The sequence below is a fragment of the Perognathus longimembris genome, chromosome 10, assembly GCF_023159225.1.
Source record: "Perognathus longimembris pacificus isolate PPM17 chromosome 10, ASM2315922v1, whole genome shotgun sequence".
NCBI lineage: Eukaryota > Metazoa > Chordata > Mammalia > Rodentia > Heteromyidae > Perognathus > Perognathus longimembris.
Window position 1 is genome coordinate 44,376,694 of NC_063170.1, and position 22,284 is coordinate 44,398,977.

A 22,284-nucleotide genomic window follows, 5' to 3' on the forward strand; every position below is an offset into this window, starting at 1 on the left:
TATTTGTATAGCTGTCACATTATACACCCAGGGGAGCTCAAGTGGGTGATTCTTCTCTAACCACAAAATGACTTGCTGCTTGGAGGGAAATGAGGGTGAGGATAGGATGGATAAAAGAAAAAGGTGGGGAATGGAGAAAGTACAACATTTAGGTGGAGGAAAGGGGAATGGAGTGGAGGGGTAAGAGATGTTCAAATACAGATTGTGTACAGCCTCGTGTAGAGTCAGTCTTCAGCTGCTAATAGTGAGGATTTTTATGAGTCTCTTGAGTTTTTCACACAAGGGGAGGGAAGAGTGCTGCTCTGGGCTGTGGGGAGTAGAGTCCTTCTGGGCCTGTGCTCTAGTCTTCTAAGACAGTTAACATTGCTCTTTTCTGTAATTCAGAGCACCACTACTAAAGAGCTCAATCATTTTTGGATGATTTATCAAAACCAATTTTTGCTTTGAGGGAGGGTATATTTTTAAATTTGTGAACGTACACTTTTCAAATACATTGGTCAACTTATATTTCATCTTATGTTATTATATATAGAAAACACTATATATTCAAACCTACTGATTTTTTTTTTTTTTGCCAGTCCTGGGCCTTGGACTCAGGGCCTGAGCACTGTCCCTGGCTTCTTTTTGCTCAAGGCTAGCACTCTGCCACTTGAGCCGCAGCACCACTTCTGGCCATTTTCTGTATATGTGGTGCTGGGGAGTTGAACCGAGGGCTTCATGTATGGGAGGCAAGCGCTCTTGCCACGAGGCCATATCCCCAGCCCAAACCTACTGATTTCATGAGGCAAAATACAGAAAGAAGATATTTTCCTCCTCTTTAGAGGATAAAGCTTGTTTTAGAGATAGTACTTTATTGGTCTATAATAGGAAATGATATTGTATTTGTGAAAGTAAAAATACTTTTTGAGTTGCTTCTTGGCCAAAAGAGAATGTCTCCATTGGCAAAATCACTCTTGTGAACCTGTAATTTTTCAAATTTTGATTCATGATTTTCTTCTATAATGTGATTTATAGGTGATAGTACAAGAGGTGACTTACTATTATTATTATTATTATTGTTTTTTGGTTGTGGGGCTTGAACTCTGGGCCTGGGCACTGTCCCTGAGTGCTTAGCTCAAAGCTACTGCTCTATCTCTTGAGCCACAGCACCACTTCGGTTTTCTGGTGGTTAATTGGAGGTAAGAGTCTCATGGACTTTCCTGCCTGGTCTGGCTTTGAACCTCGATCCTCAAATCTCAGCCCCCTGAGTAGATAGGATTACAGGCATGAGCCAGCAGTGCTGGCTTGTGACTTATTATTTTAAATATAAAATGCTACTCTATTGCTGATTTTTTTACTTAAAGAAAATTTAATTATCTTTTCTTCTTCTTTACTCTTGTTCAGTTGGTATTAACATTAGTTGGTTGTTTCCCATCTTTGGTAAAGTTCTAAGACCTTAGAATAAAATTGAGTATCATGGGGACAAGGAGACTCACATCTTTTAAATTCACCATTGTATCTATGATACCTAGCATAGTAGGTTCACAATTTTTATTTATACTGGTTGCCTTAGAATTTTGCATTTATTGTAGGGATTAGAGTTTTCTTGAATATTAAGATTTCAGTTTGAATTCAGAGTTAGTTACTTTATAAATGAATTTATACTCTAAAAAATTAAAGCTCTTTATTCAGATGAAGAATCTTTTTCCAAATAGTGTTCTTGAGATAGCCAGTCACAGGAAAGAACTTGAATTCAGGAGCCAGGTTTTGAATTTGAATCTAGGTTCCAAGATTTATTATTCCTTTAACTTGGAATGCATAATTCAACATCGCGAACCCTCACTTTCCTCTCTTCACTTTTGGCTTTTTGAGAGGGGTCTCGCTGTGTGGAAGTAGGCTAGTGTGGAACCCTTCTGTAGCTCTGGCTGGTTTTTTTTTTTTTTTTTTGGCCAGTCCTGGGCCTTGGACTCAGGGCCTGAGCACTGTCCCTGGCTTCTTCCCGCTCAAGGCTAGCACTCTGCCACTTGAGCCACAGCGCCGCTTCTGGCCGTTTTCTGTATATGTGGTGCTGGGGAATCGAACCTAGGGCCTCGTGTATCTGAGGCAGGCACTCTTGCCACTAGGCTATATCCCCAGCCCCGTGGCTGGTTTTAAACTGTGATCCTCCTGCCTCCATCTCCAGAGTGCTGACATTACAGGTGTGCACTATCACCTGGTTTCTGATTCAGTGTGGTGTTCTATAAAATGAAGATTAAATAATGGTGCCCTTTTCAGAAGCCTGTCATGAGATCTAACTCTGGTAAAATGTTCATTTGGCACCTAGTAAGCTCTTATAAATGGATGCCATCAATAACAGACTTTGTGCCAGTTAAAGTCTACAAAGATACTTTTAAGTCCATTTTACCAAGTTTGGTAAAATGAAGTCTATGTTAATCTCAGAAGACTCAGTGCTATTGTTAAGGTAGAAATACTCAGCTACTGTAATTAAATATACTTTATAATAACTCAGGGAAAGTGCTTTGCACATAGGGGCACTCACTTGCTAAGTGAAATATACTATAATTGTAGAACTAATAATTGCTATAATACATGTGCTGTAATAGAATCAATAATTTGTTGTAGACCAAGTTTTCTTAAAAATTTTTCATTTTGGGCTGGGAATATGGCCTAGTGGCAAGAGTGCTTGCCTCATATACATGAAGCCCTGGATTCGATTCCCTAGCACCACATATATAGAAAATGACCAGAAGTGGTGCTATGGCTCAAGTGGCAGAGTGCTAGCCTTGAGCAAAAAGAAGCCAGGGACAGTGCTCAGGGCCCTGAGTTCAAGCCCAGGACTGGCCAAAATAAATAAATAAATAAAAAATTTTCATTTTGAGGTAGCACAGAATACTGATGTACACATTTAAGTGAGTATTTAAACAATGATATAGGTTAGTTTTTGTCTTTTAGAGTTAGAGGAATGATTGCATCTTTGATTTATTTTTGCCCTTCTTTGGCAAAAATTTGTTTCTTAAAAAATTGGTATGCGCCACTTCCGGTTTTCTGGTGGTTAATTGGAGGTAAGAGTCTCATGGACTTTCCTGCCAAGGCTAGCTTTGAACCACGATCTTCAGATCTCAGCCTCCTAAATAGCTAGGATTACAGGCATGAGCCACCAATTCCGGCTGTAGTTTATTCTGATATATCTATATTACTCTTATCAGATTTGCAAGTATGTGGTTGGACTGTGTCTTCTGTGCCAAATTCGGATGATTTTGATTAAATTGACTAGTCAGTTCAATAAAACATCTATTATGAGGTTTTCATTGAATTGACTCTACTGCTGCTTTCACATCATTATTGGCAAGTCTGTATATGTGAATTTTAAGCCACACTTATCTCAAATTAATATTGTTGAAAGTAGATACTGTGATGTTACTAGACATTCAGTATGCGGTTACTCTGGAAATAGTATTCTGTTTCAGACTCAAATTCTTGTTAGGTTGAAAAATAGATTCTAGCATGTTCCAGTGTGAACTAATACTGTATGGGGTCATCTGAATTTGTTTCCTACATGAAAATCTTTTATAACGACTGTATTTTCCTGATTTTAAATATACATCTCTTAAACTTTTTTTCTTTTGGCCAGTCCAGGGGCTTGCACTCAGGGCCTGAACACTGTCCCTGGCTTCTTTTTGCTCAAGACCAGCACTCCACCACTTGAACCACAGTGCCACTTCCAGCTTTTTCTGTATATGTGGTGCTGAGAATTGAACCCAGGGCTTTTATTCATGCCAGGCAAGCACTCTACCACTACAAGGCCACATTCCCAGCCCCTGTCTCTTTTACTTTTAAAAACCAGAAGGCACCCGACTTTGCTATATACAATTGTTTAATTGATGATTCATCTTAAAAATCTCTTAAAATGGTTGGTATAATCATTTAGAAACCTGTTCCATGCTTAATGCAGTGGCAGTGTTGTTTTGTAGAGATTGCTTTGACAATAAATCTTTTTAAAAAATTAGTATGTTCTTGAGAACAAGTTGATTTTGTATACAAGGCGAGCCCTCTTGCCACTCTCCCAGCCCAAAGAACAAGTTGATTTTGAAGTTGACTTCAGTTGGTTATAGAGTTGGTGCGCCAGAATGTCTAAAGAATGTAGCCCATAGGGAAATACAAAGTCACCTAGGTTCAGTAAGGGCTTTTTCCTCCTTCCAAAATAGTAACTGCTGGGCTGGGAATATGGCCTAGTGGCAAGAGTGCTTGCCTCCTCTACATGAAGCTCTGGGTTCAATTCCCCAGCACCACATATATAGAAAATGGCCAGAAGTGGCGCTGTGGCTCAAGTGGCAGAGTGTGCTAGCCTTGAGCAAAAAGAAGCCAGGGACAGTGATCAGGCCCTGAGTCCAAGGCCCAGGACTGGCAAAAAAAAAAAAAAAAAAATAGTAACTGCTAAGAAATCACTTTTCTGAATCTTTACATCCACATGTTCATGTTTTTTTCTACTTGGATTTGAGTGAATTAAGGAGTTTTCTTTAGCCCAGGATTTATGTATGTACTATATATATATATATATATAGTTTTTTTTATTTTTCTGATACATTACTTTAGTATATTGATTTTAAAATGAATGTGTCTTTGTTCTACACAATTTTGGCATCATATTCATCGCTAAGGTCTCAAGAAATCATTGTTAAGCTTCCTGCCTTTTCTTTTCCTTAAAGCAAATGATAGTCTCACATAGTATTCTTATTGTGTTCTTACCATCCATCCTACAAGTTAAAGTATTAGGTAAAATCCCATATATTACAATTATACTTTGCTCTTGACTCATCTCTGTAAGTAGCTGCTTTTGCTAAGTTCTGTGGTACAGTAACTTGAGGTTGTACCATAGTTGCCTAGTGGTAATTGGAAACATAGGTAATTATCTAGTTGGTTTACTTTTAAAAATTTTTGTCTTAAATTTCTTGTAAGAGAGCTCTTTTTGTTTATTTGACTCAGAAGATAATTTCTTCAGTTTTTCACCTTGGCTGTGTAAAATAATGAGTCTTAGTTTCCTTATCTTTTAAATGAGCTCTGATAAAACAGTAATAGAGAATTCTGTGAGACATTTAATTCATTTTTATTCGTCTTAAGATCATCATGTGAAAGGTACACTCTAAGTGTGAATTATTGATACCTCTTCATTTTCATCACTCTATGGGACAGTGCCTAAAATAGCTGTCTTCCTTACCTCTCATGCTAAGACTTAATGTGTACCATGATGTCAACTTCTGAGATCAAATTGAATAGCTGCCGTTGAAAACAGCAGGACATCTTAAAGCCTTTTAAATAGCAATTCTTAGTATAATTTTTTCTGCCAAAAGAAATACAACTATTCTTAGATAACTAGCTCAAAATACGTTATATTGGCTAATTGCTCAGGGTTGCTGAATTTATTAAATTTGTTTTTTCTGTTGCATAGTATGAATTTGGAATTGTGGTCATCTGGTGAGGGTCAGGTTCTTTTGTAGAATTCTACAGCAAAACATTAACTATGTCTTTTTGTAAATCTCAACAACGTTCTTTTGTGTTAAGACTGATTTTCAACTTGTGGCCACCTACTGGTGGCTCATGCCTGTAATGTAGGGGAAGATCAGGATTGTCACTATTCTAGACTAGCCCAGGAAAACATTTATAAAACCTCATTTCAACCAATAGCTGGACCACATGGTGCAAGCTTGTCATCTTAGCTATGCAAGAATTTAAGTAGGATGATTGAAGTCTAAGATGACCCAGGATAAAAGTGCGATCCTTTGTAGAAAATAACTAGAGCATAAAAATAAATAAAACAGCAGCTTTGAAACTAGTAGTTCACACCTGTAATCCAACTATTAAGAGGAGGAGATTACAAGGATCATGGTTCATGATTTGAGGCCAGCCCAAGTAAAAGTTTATGAGGCCTCATTACAACAGAAAAAGCTGGGCATGTTGGCATGTGCTTGTTATGTTAGCTGAAACAGGAAGCATAAATAGTAGGATTGTAGTGCAGGCTTGCCTGGACAAAAGTGAAGACCCTATTTCAAAAACAACCAGAACAGCAGAAGGGTGGCTCAATAGCCAAGTACCTGCTATACCTACTAGCAAGCAAGAAGTCCTGATCTCACATCCCAGTTACATTCCGCCTGCCCATTAAACCCCAGAGCAAAAAGGACTGGAGATAGGGCTCAGGTCTTGTAACTATGAAGCCCTGAGTTCAAACCCCAATTCCCCTACCCCCGTGTTTTCAGTTGGGTATAGTGTGCAAAACTGCCATCACACACTTAAGGGAGTCAGAGGTAGGAAGAGAGGATTAGTTTGAGGCCAGTCTGGGTTATAGGAGGAGATTCTTATCAACTTCAGGAAAGTGATTTCCTCTTAAAGTTAAAAGCATGCTCTTTTGGATAGTTGATGCTATTGTTCTTTCATTTTAAAACAAATATAGACGTTATTCATGACAGAAGTTATAACAAACAGTGAAGGATTTTTTTAATGGAAAGCAACAGTTTCTTATTTACCCTTCCTCCTCCAAGGGTCCTAATTCTTTTCTAAGAAAACTTTTAGCTTTTAGATTAGTCTTTTTGATGGTTTCCTACATAACTAAATAATTACACTTATATCCTTTTTGTTGAATTGTTAAATAATATCCTTTAAATCCTGGCTCTGACATACTTAGTTTACTTCTTTTTTCCTCCTCTCTGTTAATGACATTTTCCTAAAAATTCATTCTTTATCCTCTAAAAAATGCTTATGCTTTAGTTTCTTTAATTTAAAAAATTTTAACACTTTCTTGGCTCTCCATTTTGTGAAATGGAGATGTTAATCCTTTACTTTATTCACCACTATTTTTCCATCTTTGTTTAGCTTTTATTTATTTATTTATTTTTGGCCAGTCCTGGAGCTTTAATTCTGGGCCTGGGTGGTGTCCCTGGGCGCCTTTCCCTAAAGTGCTCTCCCATTTGAGCCACAGCTCCACTTCCAGCTTTTTCTGTGATTAATTGGAGATAAGAGTCTCAGGAACTTTCCTGTCTGGGCTGGCTTTGAACTGCAATCCTCAGATCTCATCCTCCTGAGTGTAAGGGTTGTTGAAAGGAAACTCACATGTGGTTCAGGCTGGAGAGGGTTTATTGAGAGAGAGACCAAATTGCTGGCTGCTCAGGTGGAGGTGGGCCTGGAGCAAGAGAGAGCTTCTGGCAGGAGGAGAGAGTATATAGGAGAAGGGGAGGGGTGGCCACAGGGGATGCAGAAGTGACCTCAGAGGATGAGGAAATTACCTTAGAGTCTGGGGGACCTTCTACTGCCCCCTAGATTACAGGTGCTGGGCAGGGACTTCTAGGGTGCACGGGAAGAGAACCAAGGGAATGAATCACTGGTGCCTGGCTTACTTTTAGCTTTTATTTATAACTAGTCTTACATTTCAGAATTCAGAGTTTGTACATTTATATTGTACAGTACAGCTTTAACTCATCTTCTGTGTTTTGTCTATTAATAAAATCCTAGTGAATTATGTAATTATAAATACTAAATGCTGGACTAAACAGCATATTAGAATTATATTTCCTGTAAGTTCAGAGTCTAGTGTTGAGATTCCTGGGCTATGGAATGAGTCATAGCATTTAGGCAAAATAGATCAAATCTCATATATATAGAATTATATCCACATGTGTATATATATATATATCTTGATTAAAAATATATTAAGGTTTCCTTCACATTTAATACATAACTTTTGCACAGCTTTTTTCCCCCTTGAGTTCTTTTGTTCCTTTTCCTGTCCCAAATCTTTATTATGTCACTAGGGGTTAATCCCAGGGACTTGGACATGATGGGCAAACAGTCTACAACTGAGTTGCCCCCATCCCCTAAGTCTCTTTTTTTCTATATACCCTTATACGTTCTGTGGTTCCCTATTGTGAGTTACAGCCTGTTAAGTTATTGCCATCCCACTTCTCTTTATTGCTTACTCATTCCTTTGAAAACTAATAATTTGGGGTCATATTAACTCATGTGTTTGTAAGTACACTGTAGAATCTGTATTAAAAGGAAATTATAGTGTGTTAAAGATAAATGAAATCATCGAACTTGTCCTAGTTAATCTTTTCATTTTGTAGGACAGAAAACAGGGTTACAGAGCAGGTGAGAACAATATTTTTTCCCATTAACTGGATAAATAGCATAGCAGAATTTAAATGGAAGGTTTTTGCCTTTTAATTTATTAATGTAATCTTGCTGTTTCATAATGCCTCCCAACCTTGAACCATATGAAGAATTACAGAAGTGAAAGTTGTGTTAATGTCATTCAGTTCCTTTAGGAAGTTGGTAATAATCCTTTTGGGGGAGTTCGTTGTTTTACAGAATGAAGTTGAGTATGGTAATGTTTTTGTTCATTTTTTTTTGGTAGTCAGCTATCATGTACTATCATAAAATGTGTCATACAACAGGCACCTGGCTTGTTAATAATCTCATTTAAAAGCCAAGGCAAGCCAAGTACCAGTAACTCAGGCCTGTAATCCTAGCTACTCGGGAGGCTGAGATCTGAGGATTATGGTTTGAAGCCAGCCTGGGCAGAAAAGTCCATGAGGCTTTCCTTTCCTGTAAACTACTCCGAATATATTGGAAATGGCGCTGTGGCTCAAGTGGCAGAGTGCTAGCCTTGAGCACAATGAGGCTCAGGGACAGTGCCTAGGCCCTGAGTTCAAGCCCCAGGAGAGGCAAAAATAAAAGGCAAGGCAATGTAGCATAAATGCTTTGGAAGAATATTTTTGTGTTTTATTTAGCAAAACCTAAGTTTAATAAGACACGCATGGTTAAGAGATGTTTAAAACTGTAGTTATAGAAAACAACTTACCACTGCTAGTGGTTGTGTAGGTACATAGGATGTTAGATGCTGTTAAAAATCGAAGTAGAAAATAATACATTAGGGGCTTGGGAGTATAACTCTGTGGTTGTGCTTATGCTTAGTATGTGAGAGGCTCTGGGTTCAGTCCATAGCACCTTCCCACAGAAAAGTGACATGAGGACAAAAGCAGGTTTTAATTTTTTGTATGAAGCTCATGGAATATTAGGATAGTTCTAGAAGAAAGAATGGTGCCAGACCTCAAAGTCCCCCCATGCTTTAGTAAAGAAAACTGCATATTTTGGTAGCAGTTTCAGATGTGGGAATGAGATCTTGATATTTCTTCATCAGTTGAGTGGACCAGTCAGGAATGTTTTAATGTAAGTGAAAGTGACCCATAGTTACTGTAACAGGTGTTTCCAGTTTAAACTAGCATTTTGGTTAGTTCAGTTTTTTGTTTTTTTATTGTTGTTGTTTTAAACTGGTCAAAGGTCTAAGCTTTGGGTCTGTCTGGTTGCTTTCCTGCATCGATGAGTTTGTTTGCAGTTTTTACACTCACTAAGGAGAGAGCCATTCTCAGTCTGCCTTTCTATTCTAGTGCTACAGTTCATAGAAAGGATAGGACAAAAGGAAATAGGAAATGCGCATATATAGATTTTTTGCTGTGTGTCCCAGTTACCAGAGTTGACATTTCATGCCAAATTCTTTTTTTTAAGTTTACTTTTATTGTCAAGGTGATACACAGAGGGTTTACAGTTACATAGTTAGGTAATGAGTACATTTCCTGTCATACTTGTTATACTCTCCCTCATTTTTCATTCACCTTCCCTCCCTCCTAGCCTGCTAGTTGTACAGTTCCTTTCCAACATATGGTCTTAGGAGTATCGCTATTGCATTGGTTTGCCCTTTATTCTTTGTTTCACCCTTATGATGTTCCCTTTCCCTTCCCTAGTTCAGATAAACATATATACAATACCCAGTGTACCAGAATACGGTACAATACAGTAGCAATAGGGGATAAGACGTAGGAAATTCACATAGTAAATTAAAGATAAAAACAATAAAATCCTCTTGTTTCCATATCTTAGAGTTCATTTTGCTTAGCCTCCTCATCTTATGTAATCATATGTACATAGCTGTTGAGCTATCTTGGTCCTCTGCTAGGACTATCCTAGACATTTTTTTTTCTTTATTGTCAAAGTGTGATACGGAGGGGTTGCAGGTTCATATGAAAGGCAGTGAGTACATTTCTTGTTCTACCTCCTCCCTCGTTTTCCCCCCTCCCCCTTCCCCTTCTCCTCTTCCCCTAAGAGTTGTGCAGTTGGTTTACACCAAATGATTTCTAAGTGTTGCTTTTTGATTGGTTTGTCTTTTTGTTTTTTGGTATTCCCTCTCCCTTCCCCAGTTCTATTACCCATATAGACAATATCCAGGGTACTTGGATGTAATACAGTGGTAGCAAGGGTACAGGAAGGGACTACAAGAGAAACAACACTAGACAAACCACTCAGTCAAACAAATTGACAAGGAAAAAGGGAAAAAAAATAGTACGAGTTCACATGGTATGTTGAGAATAATTACAACAGTGGTATAACTCTTGTTTCCGTAATGTGGAGTTCATTTCACTTGGCATCTTCTTATGTGGTCATATGGGTGTAGCTACTGGGGTATTTTGGTCTTCTACATACCCTAGACATTTTTATGTTTATTTATTATTTGTTTGGTTTTAGGAACATGGTGTAAAGTCACTGACCAAAACATGTAGAAATATCATCCGAAAAGATGTTTGTTATTTTACAGACATGATCTCTGCTTTTTAGTTTAGTTTTTTTTCTTTTTCCCCCTAATATCCACATATCGGGGAGACCATGCGCTTTGTTCTCTGTGTTCTAGGCTTGTCTTGCTCAACATTATTTTTTCAAGATCTGTCCATTTCCTTTCAAATACCATTATTTTATCATTTCTAATCACTGTGTAGAATTCCATTGTGTACAGCTACCACATTTTTTGGATCCATTCATCTGTAGTGTGGCATCTGGGTTGTTTCCATGTCTTAGCTATTGTGAATTGTCCGTGCCAATTTCTTAAAAACAAAACAAAACAAAAAAAACCTACCTCGAAAGGCTTTATAATCAAGGCCTTTACAGTTTAATAATCTCATACAGTGTGTTGTGCAGGCTTCATGTTCTGGTGGTAGAGATGTTACCAACCTTTGTAGATAATGTTTTATATAGTACTGATACTTCAGATTTAAAACATACAAAAAAGGGAAGTGTTTCTGTTGAAATACCACATTTTAGTGAAGTAGATTGAAGAAATTTTGACATAAGTTTTCTGTTTTCATTTTAAAGAATTCAGAAAGAACTTGCAGAAATTACGTTGGACCCTCCTCCCAACTGTAGGTAAGTAATTACTGATTTTTATTTACTTGTGTCTTTTGCAGAAGGTATATTTAAACTATTGGTCTGATGTGTGACTGTTGTAGTTTTAATAGTAATAACATGGTGCTTTGGATTGAAATGGTTGGTGTAGAGTGGTTGTTGTCTCTGCAGAAGTAGAATATTCAGCAAGTATGTTTGAAGTGGTAGAGTGCACTTGCCAAAAGCTGTGCAGTGCAAGAGAAATAAGATAATGAAATTACAGGGCAGCAGCACATTCTGTTATCTTTTAGTGGAAGAGGTGTTAATACCTTAAATTGTTTAAGGATAGAATAATACTGTGGCTAAAACGTGCTATTTAATAATTACTGTTGTCTTCTTGGAAGTTTATTTTTAAAACTATAGGAACAGTAAGCAGTGTTTATTCATGGTTTACATTATTTCTAGGATGTGACTCAGAATAAGTGATTTAAGCCACTGTTGGGCACTGGTGGCTCATGCTTGTAATCCTCACTACTCAGGAGGCTGAGATCTGAGAATCGCTGCTTGAAACCAGCCCTGGCAGAAAAGTCCCCAAGAGACTGTCTTACCTTCAGTTACTCAAAAACAGAAGTGGGCTGTCACTCAAAGTGGTAGAGTGCTAACCTTGAGCAAAAAGAGCTCAGAGATAGTGCCCAGGCCCTGAGTTCAAGCCCCAAAACCAACAAAAACAAACAAAACACTATCCCTTTCAGGAATGGGGTATCTTTTTTCTGTGAAAGGGGCATTTGGGTATTTCAGCGCCATACAAAATTATCAGTACTGGAAGATGGACCATGGGCAGCCTATGAGAAAGAGAATTGAATGTAGATAGAAATTATTTGGTATGCTTTAATTGGTCTTATTTTAATGTACAAACAGTGATAACAACCTTAAATATTAATGAAAGTGAAAATTTTACAAATGGTTATATTGATGACAACTGTTTTATGTAGGAACACTTATTTTTGAATTTGAAAAATAGGGAAGGCTTCACAAATTTGCATCATCCTTGCACAGGGGCCATGCTAATCTTCTCTGTATCGTTCCAATTTTAGTATATATGCTGCTGAATCCAGCATGTAGGAAAACTTTTGATAAGGTTTTATTATGTTTTTGGTGAAGCTAATGTGATTCTTTATAGGAAAATCACGTACAGCATGAAAGCTTGAAATAATAATGTTCAGAAAATATTTCACTTATATAGAACAAATATTTCTTTGTGTTTAGTAGGACTGTTTCATGTAAGACTTTTTGACATACTTAAAGCTGTTTCAGATGTCTGATTGGTGTTTAACTTGTGAGGATCCATTTATGTAAATGGATTAATGTAAAATAAAAAGTCTGGTTTCCTACGATCGTATTTGTTTTAATGACATTATTCTCTTGTTTAAAAAAGTGTAGCATATTACATACATATTAGAACTAAATTCCCACGCTACTTTGCATAAAATTTGACAGATTATTGGCAAAACAAACTAATTACTTTGTCTTAATGAGTTTAAAGCTATTTTTTCCCCCAGTACTGGGTTTAAATTCAGGGACTTGTTATGTTAGGCAGGCACCCTACTACTTGAACCTTGCCTTAGCTCTTTTTGTCTTGGGCAGTTTTTGAATAATAATCTTGGGTCTCACATTTATGTTGAGGATAGCCTTGGTGGCAATTCTGTTTACACTTCCTGCAGAGCTGGCATCAAAGGAAGAGTGTGAGCCCAGACTTTTAATGGTTGAGATGGGGCATGCAATTTCTCCCCCCTGGGCTAGTCTAAGGCGGTGATCCTTCTTATCTCATTTCTGCCTCCTATGTTTGTTCTGTTATTAGAAGCTGAGCCCTATTCTGTAACCCAGGCTGACCTCAAACCCACGGTCTTCCTGCCTCAGCTTTCCAGTTACTGGGGTTACAGCACAATGCCTGGCTTAAAACTCAGTTCTGATAAGTCTGTGCATAGTATTGCACAATATAGATTATAATTTTTTAAAAGGTACTTCCTAATACCTTGGATAGTCTAGCTTTGATTTACTAAGATAATATATTAACTAATAATTAAACTAATATTGTAAGCATGTACAAAACTTAAGAGATGGAGGAATGGAATTACATAATGGCTGCTTAAACAAATAATTGAATCATAGTTTGATTTAAAGTAAAATAAAAGTTTATAGTGTTATCTGAAATTTGGAAGTTGTTTTCATTGAGCATTGAACCTTACTAGTTAATGATGTCATTATTGGTTCATATGTGAGCTCTTTATAAATAAAGCAAGTACATGTAATAAAAAGTTTTTGACTTTTAAATGTAGGAGTCACATATAATGAACACTTCAGATAGCTTCAGGAAAGAGTGTCCTATTGTTATTAATGTTCTGGTTTATAGGAAATTTTCAAAGGCAGTTCACATGTCCAAAGATTGGCTAACTCATAATTTTGCTGTGCAAGGTAGGCCTGCAGTGCTATTGCTGTGGTTCCCTTTGTTTCAAAGTAGTTGCATGGGCTGGGTCAGACAGAAGGATCCTTTGCCTCGTTTTTAGTGGCCCTCCCTTTGGCAAGTAAGTGCTCTGGCTATTTGGTAACTGGTGATCTGTCTTATATTTCCTGGGTTGCTTGTGCCACTTTTAATATCGATGCTTACTAGGCTTGTTAAATGAATCACTGTGGTCTTTAGATTATTTGTTATCAAATATTTGGTTGTGGTTGATAATAAATCTGTCCCTCCATATTTCAATGTAGTTACTTTAGCAAGAGAAGTTAGAACGGGTTACTAACTTTAAAAAGATAAATTAGAACATAAAATTTTAATTTGGTTTATTTTTGACCAAAATTTAGTGCCTCCCCCTCCCCCCAGCTTTGAACTCTTGTCTCTGTGCTTCCTATTGGCTCTCTCTCACTTGAGTCACTGTGCCAAGCCCAGCAGTTTTGATGGTTATTTTGGAGAAGGAGTCTTGTAGACTTTTGTTACCTTTAGGTGTGGTCCATTGACTATAATGAATTAACTTATAAAACTATAGCAAAATAAAGCTGTTTGCCTAGGAGGAGTCGTATTTTTTTAACCATCAGTATGTGATACCTGATATCAGGAAATCATTTGCTTGGTACTCCCTTCATGTAGTCTCTCTCCTACACAGTTATCTCTCAGAACCCTGCTGCGTGGTTCTGTGGACAGCTGTAATCTGCTGTCACTGGCAAGGAACATCTGTGGGTTTACTTTGTTTAGGCAGTCACAGTAGAGAAGGGTTTTTCTCTGTTAGCTATCTAATGTGAGTGGGTGGTGGGTTACTCTTGCTTTCCACTTAAAGTATGGTTTGTTCTGTTTTGGGGGCCTTAATAAGCCTGTACAACCCAGTTCTGTGTCTGTCCAGCCAGAGATAGGACTCTGAATTTTGTTGTCTAGTTTAGAAATGGGTGGAATCACATGAAATGAACTAGCATGTGTTGATTCTGCATGTCTGTTAAAGTATTACATTAGAAACTTAAATTTTTATCTTTTAATAAGGATTAAGTCTGAGACCTTGTGCATGACATGAAAGCACTCTGTTAGCTATACCACCACCTTCCTTATGTGGTATTTACTAAAGAACTTACATAAATGATTTAATAAATTCATTTTTTGGCAATAGTGTGATTTGAACTTGTACTTGCCTCTAGCCCAAGTTATTATTATTTATTATTTCATTTCAATGAGTTTCTCAAATGAGCTAAAAATGAAGTATGGTGTTTTATTTTTGAAGCTGAGTTGTCTTTTTTTGCATTACAGCTTAAAGAGTAACTTAAACAGTTAAGACTATTATATATCTAAGAAAAAAGTTTCTTTCATAAAATCAGTCTGTGGAGTCATCGGTATGAAGAATTACACATTGAGTAAAATTTGTTATATACTTAGAGTATTTCCTGTAAACAATAGCATATATTTTGTTTGTCCTCAACTTTTACATTGGATAACATAAATGATCCATGACATTTACAAGGGCCTCTACAGATCCATAAATGTTTTCATATCACCAGTCGATGTTGAGCTTTTGCTGTAGTAATTACTTCCTTAGTGCTTTGTGAACTCTTAGCTGGCAATGCTTACAGGGTTCTGAATGGTAGAATCACTGTCCTTTACAAACCACGACTGACTGTTGTGACTTTCACTATTATTCAGAAAAGCTGAGATCTTAAATCTGTGAATGCCAATGTGTTCATTTATATTTCTTTAGTGCTAGTTAAAAACTGGCATCTGGGGCTAAAGAATTTTCAAATTCAAATTTTTGTTACTTAGCTAATACTGTTACATTTTGTATGGGGTTCATGAACTTGAATGGGCATGACAAAAAATCTGTAATACTTTTTGAAAACGGAGACGAAGCAAAATGATATGTTTGAATTTTGTGTTTTCATTTAGGAAGCAAGGGCTGGGGATATGGCCTAGTGGCAAGAGTGCTCACCTCTCATTTAGAAAGCAAGAGAGGAGATAAAAAAGGAAGGTAGAGATAATTCATTTATGCTAGTAGTTTGTATTTTGTATTTCTTTGGTTTTAAGAATAAGTGTTTCACTGAACACTAGCTCACTTTACTTTTTCTCTTGTTAAAACAATATTACAGAGATATAACGTATAAATATGCTTTATACTTTCATTTTATTGTATTCATAGAGTTGTGTAATCACATTTGCTTTGTGTGTTAATACCTTTTCATAGTTACTGCTTTATTTCCCCAGCCCTTATACCCCATGCCCTAGGCAGTAGTCTACTTTGTCTTTTAAAATTTGTCTTACCTGAGAATTTTGTATAAAGGGAATCACACAATATAGGTTGGTTTTTTTGTAAGCCCAAAAGTTTTCATTGTAGCATGTTGTAGCATGCATCAGTATTTCTTTTTCTTTTTCTTTTTTTGCCAGTCCTGGGCCTTGGACTCAGGGCCTGAGCAATGTCCCTGGCTTCTTTTTGCTCAAGGCTAACACTCTGCCACTTGAGCCACAGTGCCACTTCTGGGCATTTTCTATATATGTGGTGCTGGGGAATTGAACCCAGGGCTTCATGTATATGAGGCAAGCTCTCTTGCCACTAGGCCATAGTCCCAGGCCAGTATTTCATTTTTATGGCCATATAGTGTTCCATTTTAATGACGATGCCACACTTTATCCACTTAATGGATATTTAGCTTCTTCACATTTGGACTATTATGATTAACACTGTTGTTAAACATTTGTGTACAAATATTTGACAAAACATTTGTTTTCATTTCAATTGTGTATGCATCTGAATAGTAAGTCCTATGTTTGGCCTTTTGGAGAATTTCCAGAATGTATTCTAAAGTGACTGCACTGTTGGTTTTGTGTCGTGTCCCCCCCACCCCCCCATGAGCAGTATAAAAGGCTCCTAGTTTGTCTACAACCAAGGAAATAATATTGGTCATCTTTTTGATGATATCCATCCTAATAGACATCAAGTCTGGCTTTTTGCTGGATATTTTGGAGACAGAGTTTTGAAGACTTTTCTGTCTATGCTTGCTTCTAACCTTGGTCCTCTGATCTCAGCCTCCTTGCCTGGGTAGCTAAGATTACAGGTGTGAGCCATTGATGCCCAGGTCAATGATTAAAAAAAACCCTGACAATTTTTATTCAATTTTTGCACTTTAATGTTAGGTCACGTTTACTCTGTGACTCATTCTGATTTCAGAGCATATTCTCCTACAGTTGAGTTCTATACTCAGTGAGTGCTGCATAGTAGATCTATGTTGGCTCAGTGTAGACCAATCCTGAAGATCTGGTTGTCACTAGTAAGACATGAAGATGCTTAGTGAACCATGCAAGTAGGACATGATGTAAAAAAGAATGAAGTGATCTTTGGTATTCATAAAAATCTTTCTGTCAAGGAGAAAAAACTTCCTTATGGAATGGGATGATCTAAGTTCTGAAGATTGGTTACGGTTTGGAAAGGTAGAAATAGGGATGGCCTTGATAAGACACTGTGTACAAGCAGAAACATGAAAGTGGAGAATTTGCAGTTGTTTTGGGGATAGTGAGATCATCAGATTGGCCCCTTTCTCATGTGGGAAATAAGATTTGTTAGAAACTGTCTATAAAAAAGTATTAAAATCATCATTTAGATTACAACTTAAATGTTGAATAAAAAGTGAATGGAATTAAGTGTATCATAGAAGTTAATTTTACAATGTATAATGTGGCGTAGGAATGGAGATGGAAGAGAAAAAACAGAATCAGCTCTGAAAGCTTGTGCATGAATGACTGTTCTCTGTGTGCAAGAAGTGGAAATGGAAGATGTTTTTAAATTGACAGATGTTTGTGTGTTTGTTTTTCACTTTTGTTCACTCTTCTGAACTTTCATATTACAATATTTTATTTGTTGCTCTCATTTGGGCAGGAACTTTCCTTAATTTCTTCAAACCTTAGCATACAGTTATTTAGTATGTCTGTAAATAAGTGCAATTAATTACAGTAGGGAGCTAACAGTTATTGAATACTTCCAATCTTTGAGTCAGTGAGTTAAGTGTTTTGCCAACATTTTCTCATCAGTGTCAGTTGAGGTAGTTATTGGTTTTGACAGTTTTAAAGGTGAGAAATAGGCTTGGACATACCGAAAGTAAATGACACGACTATAATTTCATCTTTGGTGTTTCTGACTTCAGAGCTGAGGTGTTTTGAGAGCTTACTATGCTCTTCACAGTTTGATACAAGATCTTGCTATGTAGTTCAGGCTGACCTTGAAGTCATGATCCTTCTCCCTTAACTTCCCTGGTTCTGTGATTATAGGCATGCACCACTGTGCTTGTAAATTATTTATCATTTTGATTATTAAGAGACAGTTTAAAGCTTTGGTTTAATCTTACAGAAAGATGACATCATATCTGCAGGTGTCTGTAAAATTCATGGCCTAATGTATCTGCAGAATGATCTGAGACTTACATGTACATGGTGAACTAGAAGAAGGTGACAGATTCAGATACAAGTGCTGGAGTGAAATTGTTGTCCAAGCCAGATTTCTGTGGAGCATTCCTTGTTTTAACAATTGCCATTTTGGTGTAAGCCTCAAATGAGCATGCAAATGGAGCCAGAATTTGCAGTTTTTGGAGGTATGTAGGAGGTAATGGAACCATAGGTGTGGCTGCATGAGCCAGAGCCTACCATGGAAGGGTAAGGTGATCTAGAAGGAGAATGAGTGAAAAAAATAGAACTGTAGGACAGAGCAGAATCAGTAGCATGGTTCACAAATAATATTAAACAAGTGTTGTGATCTGTCTGTATAAGAAGGTATGATTTGAAGTGGGTGGAGGAAAAGGAGAAATTTATATTTCGAGACATGGTAAACAAAGGAGTTATATTTACGATTCTATTATATTGATGTCAATTTTTTAGAAATATTTATATAATTGATACTTTGCTTTATTACACATATATGTATATTATATTTATGAATAAAACCCTGTGCATTTTACGCTTAATTTGAATGGTTGAGAGTACTTTTGAGACTGTACACATCCTGGACTATCTCCAAGTATCCTTAGTTATTACATTACCCAAATAACCTCTTTATTGGTTAGCTTTGCCTAAATGGTAAAGTAGATCCAAAAGACTATTACAATATTTAGGTAGTGTAGTTATTTTGTTTCTGATTATCTGCATTAATAGGAAGTTAATAATTCATTCTGAAATACATAGTAAGAATATAGAGTACTTAAAAAGTGCCATATTTTCACAGAGTATGAATCATAGATGATATTCTGAACATCTTCAAGTGGATAGTGCTTCTTTTTAAACTTTTTTTTTTTGCCAGTCCTGGGGCTTGGACTCAGGGCCTGAGCACTGTCCCTGGCTTCTTCCTGCTCAAGGCTAGCACTCTGCCACTTGAGCCACAGCGCTACTTCTGGCCGTTTTCTGTATATGTGGTGCTGGGGAATCGAACCCAGGACCTCATGTATACGAGGCAGGCACTCTTGCCATTAGGCCATATCCCCAGCCCCTTTTTAAACTTTTAATTGACTTCTCATTTCTTCCATGTGGTCTCTTCTCAAATTCCTTTTGCTGCTGGACTTTCCACCCCACCCCCCACCCCAACGAGGTTTAAACTCAGGGCTTAAGCTCCCTGGGCCTGGCTTGGCTTTCTTGCTCAGAGTTTTCACTCTATCACATTAGCTGCACTTACAACCTTTTACTGCAGGGTGTTTTAAATTCAAAGTTTAAATGGCCACTATCAAAGATGAATGTTATTAAACATTTAAAATATTTGCTAAAATTGATTTTGTTGCCTTCCTCAAATTATGTATTACTAGGTATGTCCAACTTTACAAGTGGGAGAAAGCTTTTTAACAGTTCTAGTTTGGAGGCTCGCTGGGTTGTGGGTTAGTGGTTTTTGGCTACTGACAGAATCTCTGAATAGAGAAATAGTTCTGCACAGTTTCTGATATCACTGTTTCCCATCCATGTTCCCTAGTTTGCTATCATTTTCAGAAATGAAATGTTGGAGTGGAACACACCCAATTGGCTATAGTTTTATATCTGCCAGTTGGATACTTTTCACTGCAGATTTGGAGAATTGGGTCTCAGTCTTTCATGTGGAAGGTAGTTGGAGATAGATTATCAGTTGATCACATTTATTTAATTAACCACATTTATTTGGATTTACCCAATGATCCTCTATAGTCAGCCCTGTCAGCTAGGAATCCAATGGAAGAGTTTTGATTCCTCTAAAAGATAGAATGTGTTTTAGTAAGGTTAAGTAGGTTCAAATGGCTATTTATATGTTCATAATGTTACCTTATGCTATACATGTTCAAGGACTGTTGGGCTTGATGCTCCATATAATCTTCTGAAGAGTTGGGAAGGAGTGGAGCCTGTTCCCTTATTGATCTCAAGGGGTTTAGGTTTTATGTATTTTTCTGGGTGCTTAGTAGAATTAGGCTTGATGTAGGGTAGAGTACAGCAGAAAACATTTTGTCATGTTCAGAGACAAGAATTATTACAGGGATAAGAATAGCTTCAGTGTTTGACAAAGTACTTCATCAAAGATTAATAGAAAAGCCCTCAGACTCCCAAGTATTTGGGGACTGAGAAGTAGCAACATAAAAGTTATATTTATGAAAGATGGTTTAGGTGGTGTGTTTAGAAAACAACTACTGTATTGCTGACGAGCGTAATATGATAAACAGAATAAGGCAGTTTTGAGGCTATTCACTTTATTAAAGAAATATTTTCTAAGGGTCAGTATGTGATCAGTACTGTATTATATATGGAGGATGAAATTATGAACAGGACTTGTTTTGTCCAGCCCTTCTAGAGCTTATGTTCAGCTATGAGGGAAGATTGGAATTGTTATAAAACAGAACCAAACCATAACTGTGTCTTTATGAGGAAGGGAAAAAATAAACATATATTAGTTATTGTGAAGAAAATAAGCAAGGAGTGCATTTTAGAGTGGAAATCTACTTTTAGTTGAGTTCAAACGGCTTTCTAAGGAGGTGACATTTTGACTAAGGACTAAACAACGAAAAGGTGTTGAGTCTGTAAGATGTGGAGGAGTGTACATAATAAGCTGCATATACCAAGGTTCTAAAGCAGATACAGTTATCTTCTGGAGATTGTTGATACAGAAATCTATGGATGCCCAAGTCTCAGGTAAAAAGGAATAATGTTTGTAAATTAGATAATCCACCTTTATGCTTTAAATCACCTCTAGATTACTTACAAATATGTAATATAATGTTAAGTGCTATATAAATGTTGTTACACTATATTGTTTAGGGTATTAATGGCAAGAGTAAAAGTGTGTGTGTTCAGTAGATAACAAATTTTTCTCCAAAATATTTTTTATTTTGATTAGGTATAAGTATGAGTGGTCAGTTGAACACAGATTGTGATGTTCAAAGTGGCAAGGAAGAAATCAAGAGATTGTTAGACTCTGTGGGTAGAAATGGTGGTGCCTATTTTGAGATAAGACCCATGGGAAGAAGTGGTAGAGCGGACGGGATCAAGAGTTGTGTTTTAGATGTGTTAATACTGAAATGACTGAAATATATAATTGGAGATGTCAGACAGGTAATTGAACATGAGTTGGGAGCTTAGTGAAGATCAAGAAATACCAATTTGGTGTCATCATAAATGTACTTAAGCTTATCATAATTTATGAACTGGTATATGGAAAGAATATACACAGAGAAGATGATTCAACCCAACCCTCTAAAATCATAGCATTTAGATATGGATGAAGGAGATGCAGCCAACAGAGAAGACTGAAAGAGTTTGCCAACCAGGGGTTAGGAGAGAAACCAGATTTCCATGAAGCTGAGAAAGACAATACCCAGTTCTCAGGAAATACATCTACATTCATCATGAATGAAATTACCCAGTGAATAATAATGTAGAATATCACTTACTCCACTCACCAGGAAAGTAATAAGTAAATAAAGACTGTCTGGTTGCGCTGAGATTTCAAGAGTAATTTCTTTTGTATTACCTATTCAACCAGACTCTGTAATTGGGCTCAGGAGGAAAGGCTTTCTTTTCTCTTGGGAAGCATCAGAATGTTGACCCATCAGGGGCTTAGGAATGCTTTAAAGAACGTGTGCTTCCCTCCCTTCCATGCTAAATTTAGCTGGTTGTGTATGTAGCATTATTTATAGTCTTTTTCTTAATCCAGTGCATTTCTCACTAGAGAAGTAATGGTTGCCAATAGCATGTCAGTTAATATATGTTTGAATCTCATCTTATTAAAAACGTAAAGGTGGCTATAATGCTATTCTCCACTTTGGCAATCGAGAAAACATGGTAAGGAATGTTACAGCTGTAAAATAGCAGAGGTTGGCCTAAGTATGCTCTCAGATATTTCCTGTAGATGTGTGGGCTGCCTGTCATTTACAACTGCTAGTTATATATTGTTTATGCAGAGGACAAGTAGGAGGAGCAGAGTTGGGAAGCCTTTCTTGACGTATATATACATGGCTTTTTGCTTTGTTATTTTTCCTTTTAGATTTCAAGGTCTACCTCAAATATCATATTCATTCTACAATTTCCTCTGCCCTTCCTATACCCAGAGCGCTTGAAACTGAGTTAGAGGCAGTTATTACACTGTAGTTTCTTCT

The 22,284-nt window shown here is 37.0% G+C and overlaps 1 protein-coding gene and 1 non-coding gene across 2 annotated transcripts in view; one reads left to right on the plus strand and one right to left on the minus strand.

The window, feature by feature from the left end:
- LOC125358655 (ubiquitin-conjugating enzyme E2 E2) overlaps positions 1–22,284 on the plus strand; it is a 223,539-nt gene that overhangs the window by 8,167 nt on the left and 193,088 nt on the right. The window contains exon 3 of the mRNA XM_048355951.1: positions 11,167–11,217. Coding sequence (XP_048211908.1) covers positions 11,167–11,217 — 51 coding nt within the window. The remainder of the gene's footprint in view (positions 1–11,166; positions 11,218–22,284) is intronic.
- LOC125358924 lies at positions 12,189–12,293 on the minus strand. Its single transcript, XR_007212444.1, has one exon. It is a non-coding gene; the product is annotated as a U6 spliceosomal RNA (small nuclear RNA).